This window comes from Rutilus rutilus (genome assembly GCF_951802725.1).
Source record: "Rutilus rutilus genome assembly, chromosome: 18".
Classification (NCBI taxonomy): domain Eukaryota; kingdom Metazoa; phylum Chordata; class Actinopteri; order Cypriniformes; family Leuciscidae; genus Rutilus; species Rutilus rutilus.
In genome coordinates this window covers 25449191-25462979 of record NC_140231.1, presented here as the reverse complement: position 1 = coordinate 25462979, position 13789 = coordinate 25449191, and the positions used below count along the sequence as shown (strand labels likewise).

The 13789-nt window shown below is 36.8% G+C and overlaps 1 protein-coding gene across 2 annotated transcripts; it reads right to left on the bottom strand.

Annotated features, from left to right (window-relative positions):
* Positions 1–1897: 1897 nt before the first annotated feature.
* On the bottom strand, positions 1898–11865 carry LOC311277137 (BOS complex subunit ncln). 2 transcript variants are annotated; one of them, XM_084387318.1, is made up of 16 exons: positions 11737–11865; positions 10106–10289; positions 8978–9168; positions 8659–8803; positions 7796–7893; positions 7606–7683; positions 6419–6522; positions 6164–6252; positions 5209–5348; positions 4919–5097; positions 4274–4361; positions 4129–4167; positions 3687–3859; positions 3356–3409; positions 2312–2390; positions 1898–2165 (listed from the first exon to the last, which is right to left on the bottom strand). In XM_084387318.1, exons 2-16 carry the CDS (start codon positions 10260–10262, stop codon positions 2109–2111), a joined length of 1671 nt encoding a protein of 556 aa, XP_084243444.1. In that variant the 5' UTR covers positions 10263–10289; positions 11737–11865; the 3' UTR covers positions 1898–2108. The 2 variants fall into 2 exon arrangements, 1 of the variants encoding a protein (XP_084243444.1); XR_014625170.1 differs by having other exon boundaries at positions 1910–2165; positions 3719–3859; positions 11737–11842.
* Positions 11866–13789: the final 1924 nt, after the last annotated feature.

Sequence of the window (13789 nt, the reverse complement as noted above, 5' to 3'; positions counted from 1 at the left end):
AAATGTTCATTTATGCTGGCGATCGTGCTATAATTGTCCAGGAAGCTCTTACCGGCCGTGGATGAGGATTGTTCCTGCGATATGCAGAGGACGGCCTGGGCCGGGTGGGTTTGACCCGAGCTGGGTAACTGAACTCCTCTGAGTAGGTGCTGCTGAAGTGTAGCTGAGGACCCATTTCCTCTGTGTACAGTAAGAGTGTGTCTGCAGCTCCTTGACTGCTGTCAACCAGACCTCACCCCCTCCCTCTCTACAGCACCTCTGCTCTTGTGCGCTCATGCATCTCTTCCTGTACCCTAAATCCTTTCATCTTTCCATGAAAAGTATTCAAATAATTTGCCTCAAAAGAGAACATTTTGTCATCGTTTACTCATACTCTATAAATTTGAAACTACATAAAGTTGAGTTAACAAAATGTCTCACTCTGTCCCTTTTCTATCTACACTTTTTGGATGTCACTGGATTGCTTTGAGATCAAACTTAAGGTTACAATCACATTTGAAATTGTAGTACGCACAAAGCACATCTGAAGCAATCATATGGGATGTTATTCTGGTATTCTGGCCCGGTTCTGTATTAGACGCTCCACTGAAGAGAGAAAAAGAGAGCTGGCAATCGGATAATCTGCATAGGCATCCGTCTGTCACCAGGATTGAGCTGCCATTGTTTTCATTTCCCCCTCGGCCAGTGATCAATAATTCAAGCCTTAGATCCTGTGTGTCTTTTGTGGCCCCTGTTCAGCTGGGCCAAACTGAGAGTTAAACAGGTGAGGAGAGATCTGTTTATCGGACTGGACAAATGCCCGAAATAGAGCTGGAAAGAATGGGGGCAGAGTGATACTTTTAGTACTGATTATAAGAATAAAAATTACTAAAAATGTTGATTCTAAAACAATCTACAGAATTTATCATTTCATACATTTTGCTAAACTTTCTATTTGATGAAAAGAAAGTTTGTTTTGAAAAATTAGTTTGAATTAGAAATCTTTTGTAACATTATAAATGTCTTTACTGTCACTTTTGATCAATTTAATGCATCCTCCTGAATAAAAGTATACATTTTTTTAAAGTATTAATTTGTCTTTAAAATGACTTCATTTAAGAATTTGAACATTAGTACATTTCCCTTTCTCTGTGAATGAATCATACCACTATGCCATAACTTCAGAATGCTAATGTTCTGACATTAGACTCCACATTAGAAAATAGCTCTATGATACATTAAGGCAATCTGCTCATGTCATTGTAGCTACAATATTGTGGATGACAGTAATGAATGTGTAATCCTATATGAATGAAAGGAGTTCTTCATTCATAAGAGATAATCAAGACAGTCATCATTTAACTGAGCAAAACTGGCACTTATCCACAGTCCCTGTCAGCACCACACAAAAAAAATCCTCCTTGTCTGTGCCAACACAAATAAATCAAATATGTCTTTCAGCGACCTATTATGCAAAGGACAGCTTTCAGGTTACTCAGATAGTTCCACAGGGAAAAACGTTCCACTCATAATTATTGACACAAAATGGGTTTGAAGGGAGGTTTCTGTCCAGGTCTACTTTTTAAATAATCACCTAACCTAATTATATTTGTGTATCATTAAGCTCCGACTTACTTTTTGTTGTTTGTTTAACAAAACACAGTAATATTTATCTTTGAAACATTATCGACTGGTGTTCGTAATCTTCTCTCTCTGGACTGGTGTTCAGTGACCATAATTCCACTACATGTAGGTGACCACATTCAACAGATCCGCTTACTCTTACTTGGCGTCAGGTTCCTTTTTAAAGTGACTCATGATTTATCCATGAGTTCCGTTCTACTCCCGACATATCGCATTTGCATGGGGCAATCTAATTTAGTCAGTGTAAACATAAAGTATAGTTCCAGAAGGATTCCAGAAAGTAGCTGATTCTAAAAGAGAGGGGTGATCTTTAATTTAAAAAAAAAAAAATTCAAAAAAAATTCAAACAGAGTCCTGGCAAGGGAATTATTAAACACAAAGTAGCCACTTTAAATTCAAGTGTTCAAGTTTTCAGTCCTCCCAGGAATACATTGGCCATGCTTGCAGACTTCTATGCACTGGTTCTTTGATGTGTATAGTCCAGTTTATTGATGCTTGGCTTTCATGGTTGCTTTCAGTTTTGTGTAGATAATCCCAAAGTTCTGCAAACAAAAAGCAATGATCAAAACAAATGAAGGAAACCTCTGGGATTACAGATTGAGATTGCTGATAGATATTCAGTTCTAGCCTATAAAGGTATAATATTGACCTCAGGTCTCTAGTTTGGTATACATCACCCACGGCTCACCTGGATTGCGTAATAGACTATTCCAAGGTATCCAGCTATACAGCCACCCAAAAACAGGTCAAAGGCGGCCGGCTTCACCCTAAAAAAAAAAAAAAAAAAAGGATCGGTGTTAAAAAGGAGACTGGCTGAAACCATTTTCGCTTACCAAAATTAAAACTAGTTACTGGAGCATTTTTAAAAATGACTCCAAACCTTACTAAAATAAAGGAAAAAATTACCATGACTTAATTTTAGTTTTAGTTTTTAATACTTAGTGTATTATTAAACTAAAATTAATAAATAATTAAAAATAATACACTGAAAGTAGAAAACTGAAAATACTAAACCTACAGTAACCAATTGAAAATAAACTATTATACCCCTGGGTCTGAATCCAAGGGATTTAAGGTCTATTTGAACACTTTTTACAGGGATTTAAACACTATTTACTTAATTAATATACATTTATGCACAGCGTCTGTAACCGAAAACTTCCCTACTGTATAGAATACGAAAAACAGGACGCCTAAAGTGTAGTATGTCTGAATACATAGTATTCGAAAAATAGAAGGCGAAAAGTCCCTGAATGACCTACTTCCGCGAGATTCTGAAGTGTGCATTCGATGGACACTTTACTGTCCCATGAGACCACGGGAGAGGATTGATGAATGGCAGTGAAGCGACGCAACTGACACTGGTTGGTCACGTGGCAGTAACAGTATAGAACGTACTTTTTTAACGGTCGTGAAGTAAGTTTAAATTCAATTGTAATACTCAGACAGTATACAATTTCAGACGCACCAATCATTGGTGCAAATTGCGTCAGTAATTTTGGTATTCATAATATTTCATTAAAAGGTAGTAACTTCCGCTCCACCTTTGATGTTTCAACCTCTCCCCTGCAACCATCTTTCATTTACAGACCATCAATTCTCAATGGATAAAATTCATCCATACCTCTTTTACTAGCTGAATATAACATTTCATTTGGAAATGCATCACATCTCTAAATTGCTGTTTCATCACAAGACCAATCACAACCAACCAATCACAAGACTTACTCACCTGTACATCATCATTGGTTGACTCATTTGATCAAAGAACGTGATTTCAGGATCCCTATAAAAGTCAGACAAAACAAGCTTACTATGTCTGTATCTACTAGTGTGTGTGTGTGTTTGGGTGGGTGTGAGCTGTTGTTTTGCTTTTTGCAGAAAGTGTGTCGGTAAACATTGTTTGAACTTGTTTGCTACTGGCAAGATAAAAATATGAATTCTCTGTGAGTGTATGCGTATTTGCAACTCTAGTTCAATATGCATCTGTAAACCTGCTACAGAAGTCTTTTGAAGTCTTGCTTCAGGCCATTGATGAGGTGAAATATTGTGTCTGTGTGTACCTTCTGTCCAGGTGGAACGTGTGTCTATGGACCTGCTTTAGATAGTGTTTGAACTCCTGCTCCAGGCTGCTGATCAGGAGCAGCTGTCCTGGTTCTCTGTCCAGCAACTGGACGGCTCGGGGAACAGACGTCATCATGCTCATCAATGAAGACAAATGGCTGTCTTGAATATCCTACATAGCACATAAAGGTTACTTGATGAACTTTCAACTTGATGAAAATTCAGCCTTTACAGGAACAAATTTCACTTTAAAATATGTCAAAATAGAAAACCATTATTTTAAACTGGAATAATATTGACAGTTTTCATTGTATTTTGACTATATAAATGCAGCTTTGGTGAGCATAAGAGACTCATTTCAAACTGCCAATTTTTTTGGGCAAAGTTTTAGCTGGATTTAAGCCTGATAAAATAAAAAACAGAGCAGAAAAAAATGATTACCAAACTGCCCTTGAAAACCTGCATGTCCTTAGCAGAGCCCTACAGCACAAAAAAGATGAAATATATTAATGAAAAGTGGAAACAAAGACAAAAGTGGTCTGTATGTGCTTTCAAGGTTGCGAGACCCTCCAAACATTTGCCTCACCTTGTCTGAAAGATTGTACATGAATCTTGCCAAGGACTCAGCAACTATTACGGCGTTCCGCTTGAGCTTCCTGATGTCCACCTGTGCCCTAAATATACAAGACAAACTGTGAGATGAGAAATGGTGCATCTGTCATTTTAAAATGTAGTCTTTAACAGAGTTGCATTTCATGTAGTCCAAAACAATTGGATAGGAAACTTGATTCACACTGGTTTCAAGGATAAAAAAATTATTTAAAGGTCCTGAAAGAGATTGTTTTTGTGGAATGGTACTGGAAAATATTCATCTAACCTGACAGATGCCACTGACAAAAAGTGACTGCAGGCCACACTCAGAAACTTTGTTCAGCCAATCAGAAGACTTTGAGGCTCTTTCCACCTGTCAATTATTTTGCATATTCAAAAGGCAGCCAATATATGGGAAGCAGGAAGCTGAGTGGTAGTTGAAGTGAATCATTCAGGTTTACAACATATTCAGCTTCATAAGCAGGTGTCAGTTTTTAGTTTGTTGTGTTGGGTTTCTTTGTAAGGTGGTTTTTGAAAAGAGTGGACGTGGCTAATTCACTGGCTCCATCTGGCAGACGTTCCAGAATGGGATTTGCTTACAGAACTTTAACTTTGGAAAGATTTGGTAGATTTTTCTCACATGGTGTCGAGGATAGATCCTCTCAGCTCTGATTTAGGGTTCTCAATATGCGACAGAGTGAATCCTGGGATATGTTTCATCCCATAGCGCTCATGCTCCCAAGCCACGTTGGTCTCCTGCAGGTTGATCTTCTTATGGACTGTTCCAAATCTCACCCAGGGGAACCTGGCAGAGATTATCTGTAAACACAGAAAGGGAAAAGATGTACAAGAGGGTCAATTGCCAATCACCGAAGTTTTTTTTTCATTGAACATAGACTGACTTCCACTTCATGCATAATTCAACTTAACCTGCTCTAGCTGCTGAATGAAGCTGTACTGAGGCGTTCCAGGCTTAGGTGGCCGTGAAACGTGTAGGAAAAGCTCATCTCCGGTGCCAAGAGAGTCCAGACATATAACGAATGCCACATTGTCATGCAAAAGGCTGGATTCTGCATAGAGTTATAAAAAAAATGAATGCCGTCAAGATTCTTCTGTTTAAATACCACTTGCTTGGATTGACAATACTGACAATAGTGTGATATTATCAGGCAATAGTTATGATGGTAAACTGAATAAGATATCATTTTATTCCTTGTCATAAAGGAAACATAAAAACTTTTTAAAATCAGATTCAAGAAACAAAAATTTAAATATATGTTAGGTCAAATTCTCACTATTGACTAGTTTCTTATTAGCATGCATATTACTAGAATATTGGCTGTTTTTAGTACTTATAAAGCACATATTAATGCCTTATTCTGCATGACCATATTCTACATCCCTTAATCCTACCCAATACCTAAACTTAACAACTACATTACTAACTATTAATAAGCAGTATTTAGGAGTTTATTGAGGCAAAAGTTGTAGTTAATAGTGAGAATTGGACCCTAATCTAAAGTGTGACTATACTGTATATCATGTTTTATAGTACGAAGGCTCATACTTTTTACACTCTTAAAAATAAAGATTCCAAAAGTTTTTTTTTTCAACAGAGATACCATAGAAGAACCGTTTTGGGTTCTCCAATAAATCAGTGAACAGTTCTTAAAATAACCGTTTTCTTCTTAATGTGAAGAACATTTTATATAATCTGAACAACCATTTTCTACTATAAAGAAATTTTTGTGCTAAGGAAAGTTTCCATGGATGTTAAAGGTTCTTCATAATTCCATAGATGCCAATATAGAATCTTTATTTTTAAGAGTTTTGATTGGAGAGTAAAATGTGTGTAAAGAATACAAATTGGCATTAATTTGCTTACCTGCATGGTCCATATTTTCCTCCAGCCAACGCTTGGTGCCAAGGAAATTATATTTACCACCACCAGTCAGGGAGAATAAGAGGTGGTATCTAAAAGATTTTGGAAATGTGATGCAAAATTTAAATGCATAAAAGATAAAAAGAATGAAAATGAATCAGTTGATCTATACAACTACTGTGTTAATGTAGCCAGTTTTTGATTTATGATTTTCCAAACACAAATATTATTAGGTGGTAAAATACAGAGTGAACTAACGGAGCCTGGTTTCGTGGATCACTGTAGAGTTGATGAAAGAGTCGAACCAGCTCGAGAAGAATGGTGACACCACTGCCATTAGAATCCGCACCATACGCCAGCCCCTACAGCACACATACACAAATCACTCACACATCACACAATTTCATAATACACTCTATAAGGGGTAAATAAATGCCCTTCAGTAAATACAATTTCAAAATTATCCCTATTCTTTTGGCCAAGCATACAGCCAAGTACATTGTTTTCAATGTATAAAGCGCCAATGGAAGTGATCTGCCAGGTGGTGACTGTAAAACTCATTACCACTGGGAACATTTTACCATCTGAACCCGTAAAACGCAGTGGTAATGAAATGCTTTGTTGTGATTACAAGATTACCACAGCATCATTACAGGTACATAACTCAAAAGTGTAGGTCTTTATCAAAACATAAATTCAATAATGGGAATCATATGGAATTTAACAATCCATATTTAAATTTTGGTTCCAGTTGAAGATTCTGTTTCCTTAGTGGCTCCATTAACATTTGAAGCTGTGTTTACACAAACATTCTCAAACAAATTATTCTTATGAGCCTGTACTTTTTAGCAAATCAAAAACATTCCCGTAGCTCAAACAGTAGAGCATGGCGCTAGCAATGCCAAGGTGATGGGTTTGATTCCCACGGATGGGAATGGGTTCTTATGAACGGGTTCTTTTTAGTGAATCAAACACATGACTTATAATTTACTGCATGATTAATATCTCTAAAAATTATGAAGTTTCCGGCTCATAAGATTCATTATTTTGGGAATTGGACTGGTTGTGGTGCATATTTTTGATTCACTGGCACCACTTTTACATAATGAAAACAGATTTGGACGTTCTGAATTACAAGTTACAACCACTTGTCAGTTCCCAACACACTAATTCAATACAATTTTCATTGGTGTGGCTTTGAGATGCCGGTTATATGAATATGTTAATTTCTGACCGAAGTGTTTGAGTAAAGGTCAGTTCCCACAGCAAGTGAACCATGCCAATTGACAACATGCATAAATCATTCGGAATCATGTTTGAGGGGAGTGTGATGTATTATGTGACCAAAAAATGATTAATCATATATTAATATACACTGAAAAAAGGTTCCTTCGATCTTGATCTCCCAGTGTGTATGTGTGTGGACATTAATGAGGGTGACTTACGGGAGCAAGACCAAACGTGTCATAATGGGCAGTAATTACAATGGTGGGTGGGTCTTCTCCAGCTCCAGGAAGTACTCCCTTGAAATGAAGCAATAAATCCACTTGACTGACAGGTTTAATTATAGCTGAACACTATTACGTTGTACAGAAAAGGATAGAGTTGCTGTGTGTGGCCAGCTGCCATTCTCACCTCTAAAGTAATGATGGTGGTATCAGTAATAGGCTTGATGGGGGAGTTGTTGCTCACTAATATTTGGAAGGCGGTGGCGGTGATGATACTACGGAGAACTGAGAAAGAGAGAAAGTTGATTCTTAAAATGTACAGTAAATCTGCTTTCATGAATATTTACGAATAGCAATTAGTACATGCAAAAATATTTAGGCCAACATTTTTTAAAGATTTATGTATTTGAATTGCGTATAAATTCCATTTATTTGGATTACACCGTTTTAACCTAACTAATAAAGTACTTTAAATTCATTGAAAGTCTTTGGGATGTGCTAGAGTAGACTTTACAGAGTACTCGACTCTTGCATAGTCAATAAAAGATCTTGAACAGAAATTGGAAATAAATGTTGTGATGTTATTTCCATCACGAAGTCCAACAATTTTTGGTCAAGATCTTGTTTTGACAATGCAAGAGTCGAGCACTCTGCAAAGTCTATTCCAGCACATCCCAAAGACTTTCAATGAATTTAAGGTCTGGACTTAAGAGGTGCCAATTTATGTGTGGAAATGATTCTTCATGCTCCCTCCTAACCATCCTTCCACAGTTTGAGCCTGATGAATCTTGGCTTTGACATCATGGAATATGGCCATGATTTGTCTTCCTACATGGTTGTTTAAGAAATGAAAAGCTACACAGTCCATCAGTTAGGGTTAGAAGAACTGTTGCAATAATGATCCAGTCATAGACTCTTAAGTATTTGCCTATTTAAATCCAAACAAGCCTATTTTTTTTTTTGGGCCTAGCAGTGTACTCAGCTTTTTACAGCCGGAAGGTTATTTGGTTGTATTTTTATGTCTGCTGGCACTCTGCAGTTCCCTCTCACCTCTTACTAGCACAGAAGCAGACTTTGTTGCTGCAGCCTGACTGACTTCTTCATACATACAGAGCAGCTGGTCATCCTCTGGGACCACATACACAGGCATGAGGGTCTCCTTCTGCAGGACCTGAGATTCCGCCACCATGAAGCCCTAGAGATGGTTGGGGAAATTTTCTGACCTTTAGCTAACCAGGTTGGGGAATTGAGGGGTATCTAATGTAATCTGCTTCCTTCGCTAATCACAAATAACCTACAGTTACTGAAAGAAACAATGAATCAGCAGCAATAAATCAAGCATAATTGTGCAAAAATGTTCCTGAATGACCTGCACTATATCCTCTGGTACAGACGAGAGATTTTGGGGTAGCAGTATCAAAACCGCTGCTGCATTCTGATTTTTGGCCTCTATGTAGCGCTCTGTGGTGAAATCAGGCAGCTTCATGATCACACAGCGGCGAGTCAGAATCGTGTCCGCAGCCGATCGTGCCTCTGCCACCACAATAGCTCCACGGCAACCTGAGGGTCAAAGGTCAGAGTCTAAATGTCATGATCACCTATGCACCTTTGATATAGTGACATGAATGTGTGCATTCTTAATTAAATCAGAAAAAGAGAATTTCCAGTGGTGCGTTTCAAGTCTCACTACATCAGTAAGGAATTCAGAATAAGTCAAATTCTGTGGTATGGCATCTTTTTTAAGTGTCTCTATTATGCTTTTTCAGATATTACCATGTTATATAGATGTTTGTGAATGTTTAAGGTTTGCAAAGTTTCAAAGATCAAAGTGCATGACTTTGAAAGTTATTGTCTCCCAAAAGAAAGAACAGATTCTGAACTGCCTGAAATGATTCATCAGTAATTCCAGTCTTACTTCCTGCACAAACCTATGTAGGTTTGTAACAAATTCGCATAATGCCAGCCTATGGTCTTCATTGGGTGCCCGCCAAAAAACATCTACTTTGACCCGCCCTCAAACAATAGTTGTAGCTGAGGCCTTGAAGAGTTTGGTTTGTGTTGTCGAGAAGATGCTATTTTCTGCGCTGTAAAATCAAATCCACTTTGCATGCACTTCCAAAGGATGAGAATTTAGGCTCAAATTGATACAGTAAAACCAACACAATCGTTACTGTTCGTATCACTGTGTATCAAGTGCTGAGGAACCCTCAACTAGGCTGGGCCATCTAACCAATCAGAGCAAAAGGAGAGGATGCTACAATGTATATTATAAGAAAATTACAGTTAGGAACCTTTAAAAAGCATAGTAGGGGAACTTTAAAAGGATATCAAGGCTATGTTTGAAGTAGCATACTGCCTGTTTCCCATAATGCATTGTGCTTGACTTGTAGACTTAAAACAATAATTCACGGCATGTTTGGAATGGCTTGAGTGTAAGTAAATGATAATAGAATTTTCATTTTTTGGTGAACTATCCTTTTAAACTGTTGTGTGTTACCATGTTTGTCCTGATGTAAGTTGTATTGCTGCATCCTGTAGGCGTTGAACCCATAGGAGGATGCTGCGGGCAGGGCAGATGCATGTAGGAGATGCACTGACAGCAGCAGCAGTGCCGCCACTTTAGAGGTTCTGAGAGTCATGTTGATACGCCACATCTGAGTTCGCCCAGAGAACCAACACGTCTATTGAAAAATGCAAGATGGAATATTAAAAACAATAATGTGAACAAGTGTGTGAACACAAAGACATTACAGGAGGTCCATAGACACATTTATAATAAAAAAAATATACATAAATTACTAATACACTCTTAAAAATAAAGGTTCCAAAAGGGGGGTTCCACACCGGTGCCATATAAGAATCTTTTTGGTTCTCCAAAGAAACTTTTAGTAAACAGATTTTAAAAGAACGCAGTTTTTTTCTTAGTGTTTAGAACATTTAAAGAATCCAAAGAACCTTTTGTGCAATCGAAAGTTTCCAATGGATGTTAAAGGTTCTCCATAGGTAAGCAATGGCGTCGTACCTGCAACCCCCTTCAGATGTCACTTATTCATGATACAGCACAAACATTGAGTACTGTATTGTTTTTATAAAACGGTTATCATACAATACCATTAAAGCCAAAAAATTATGTATAGTGCAACTTTCATGAAGTAAAATCACTGAAAGGCTTCCTTCCGCTGGAAAAAATAGCGGTTAAAAATAGACCCTGACCAGCAACAGAATTACATTGACAAAGACTGTATTTATGAGTGAGTCACTTATTGCGAAGATTTTTTTTAAATTGAAAGGACTTAAACTTGTTGTGAACACGGAACAACTGACAAATGCTTTGACTAGCGCTGTCAGTGTCATGGCACGGGAAAACCTCTTAACTGATATAAGTATATAACTGCTAAGTATATAACCTAGCAGCAGGCATTAAAACTGAATTTTTTTATGAACATATAGGACTGACCTGAAGGAAAATCCTACATCTGAATGCAGGTAGCCTAATACACTCCATCACTCAATCTCTCTCACACAATACTCCTACATAATACAGTAAGCTTCAATAAACAATATAAATTGAGAACAAACAGTTTACTCGGTCATAGCCGTGTTTTATCGTGAATAAAAAACATTGACCAGTCAGAATCAAGGACTAGAAATAGCAGTTTTCTAAATGCCAATAAAGAACCTTTATTTTTTAAGATTGTAGACATTTCTAACTACTTGAAAAAACTTTAACGTGTATAAAACAAATTTAACTGTAACACAATTAATTTTTTAGATAAGCTATAGAAATGAAAATTATTTTATATTGGCAGTCCATGGGTCAGCTGTGAGTCTGAAAAAGTATTTGGGCCTTTACAATATAATCAGCCATATAAAAATTGCAATACTGTAGGCCTACATCTAACAGACAAAATTATGCATGTTATCACTTCTGCAATCATGCAGAATATGGACACAACATAATGAGCAATAACAATTTGCTGAATATCAACGCCACCTTTGCACTTGAGATTTGCTGCCATGTGTAAACCTTAATTAAAAGTACAACAGATGTACTAGAACTAGAATTAGATATTAGCAGAATAAACGCCCAAGCTGCCAAACACAGTCCTAGTTGAGACTGTAACTCACCCTATGTCCACATTAGATCTTCCGCTGTGTGAAAAAACGATCCGTCTTGTGGTTTGAGCAGAATGTGGTGTCCAAAGCATGGCCGGGGACAAGGCTTAGAGAGGCCCTCAGGTAAGCCTAGTGTACCATATGGCCCCGACGGGATAAAGATAAGATTATCAGTCCTCCCCTCCAATCCCAGACAACCTACAACATTTCCAAACCCCTCTTCCCAGTTGTTACAGTATATTCTGTATGTCACTTAAGTCTAAACCCCAAAATTGGAAGAAATATGGCTAAATACAGGGGGAAAAGCCAGTCAAAAGTTTGGACAGATCTACTCATTATTTTATATATATATATATATATATATATATATATATATATATATATATATATATATATATATATATATATATATATATTGTAGAATAATTGCATACTATTTTATTTTATAAACATTATTTTTCTAAATGAAAATTTAGCAAATAATTACTTTTTTTTCTGGTGGCATATATGCATAAAAATACACAGGACAAGGGAGTTGCAATTGTATATTTCAGATGTATTTACTGGTATGATTCACTACACAGAACAACAAACATTGTTAAATACTGGTATGGAAACTGTTCATGTCTTTACAATCATATTTATTGAGAGAAGGGGGGGGGGGGGGGGGGGGGAATATGAAGGAAAGAAAATAAACCAAAAAACAAAATGTTAAATAAATGAATGAAAAACATACCACTTGCAATAAATAACATGACCCATTGTATAGCTTCAATTAAGGCATACTCTACTTCAGTGTAGTAACAGAGAATGGACAATGATTTAGTCGTTACACAACGGAGTGTTTATCTCGAACCAAAGCAGACGCAGAGGATGACAGACATGTTCATTCATCACATACACAGATCAGTCAGTCTTATGGCACGTCTATAAGTACCATGAGAGAAACGGCAGACAAGGGGCTTAAGGGAACTTGCAATCAAATGATTCACTTACATATCTATTGAGAGCTTATAGAACAGGCATTTTGTAGGTTATCTATTGCTAAGCTAAGAGCTATACCACTGAAACATGGCATTTTCCCTTGTCAAATAAATTAACAATGGCATTGGCAACTGAAAACATTTGCATGATGTTCAAACCCCTAGTTGACACCATAACATAAAAAAAAATAAAAAATAAAAAAACTTAGTGAATGCACCTTTACTCTGCAGTGTAGTATGAAATATTTGCCTGCATATTAATACAGCAAAGTACGTTTTGGGGAGTTTGCATTGTTGTGTTCCATATCCACTTGAAAAGCACTAAAAAGAAAAGATGTCATAATACTGTTATGAAGTTTAAGAGTGATATAATGATCCACATTAAAAAGACTGTCAATTTATACATCAGATCTACATTATTGTTCAAAAGTTTGGGGTCGGTACTATTTTTTTAAAATGTTTTTGAAAGAGGTGTCTAAAATACAGTAAAAACTGTAATATTGTGAAATATTATAACAATCTAAAAGAACTGTAACTGTAAAATGTAATTTATTCCTGTGATGTAAAGCTGAATTTCATTACAGTCTCCGCTGTCACATGATCCTTCAGAAATTATACAAATATGCTGATTTGATGCTCAATAAATATTTATTATTATCATTGTCAATGTTGAAAACCGTTGTGCTGCTTACGATTTATTGTGGAAACCATGCTACTTTTTAACAGGATTCCTTGATTATTAGAAAGTTCAAAAGAACAGCATTTATTTAAAGTCGAATACTTTTGTAACCGTTAAAGTCTTTACTGTCACTTTTCCTTGCTGAATAAAACATGTCCTTACTGATCCCAAACTTTTGAACAGCAGCCTAATAAAACATGATATATCATAATCTTCCTTCATACATTCTCTTAATTTACTACATCAGATAAATACTGGAGTGTTACTAGGTGCTTGGTGCAAAGGGGCATCTAAATACAGCTGGCAACGGCGACTGGGTGGCGATGTACATGCAAGACGATAAGGTGCTCTGAGTGTTGTACAAAATCAACAACAGTTTCATGACACACAGAAGACACAAATA

Coding starts and splice junctions, on each gene's coding strand:
- LOC311277137 (XM_084387318.1), bottom strand. CDS start 10,262: ATGTGGCGTATCAACATGACTCTCAGAACCTCTAAAGTGGCGGCACTG. Junction 5,349..6,163: donor GGAAAATATGGACCATGCAG/GTAAGCAAATTA, acceptor AACTCTATGCAG/AATCCAGCCTTTTGCATGAC. Junction 3,860..4,128: donor AGGTTTTCAAGGGCAGTTTG/GTAATCATTTTT, acceptor TGTGCTATGTAG/GATATTCAAGACAGCCATTT.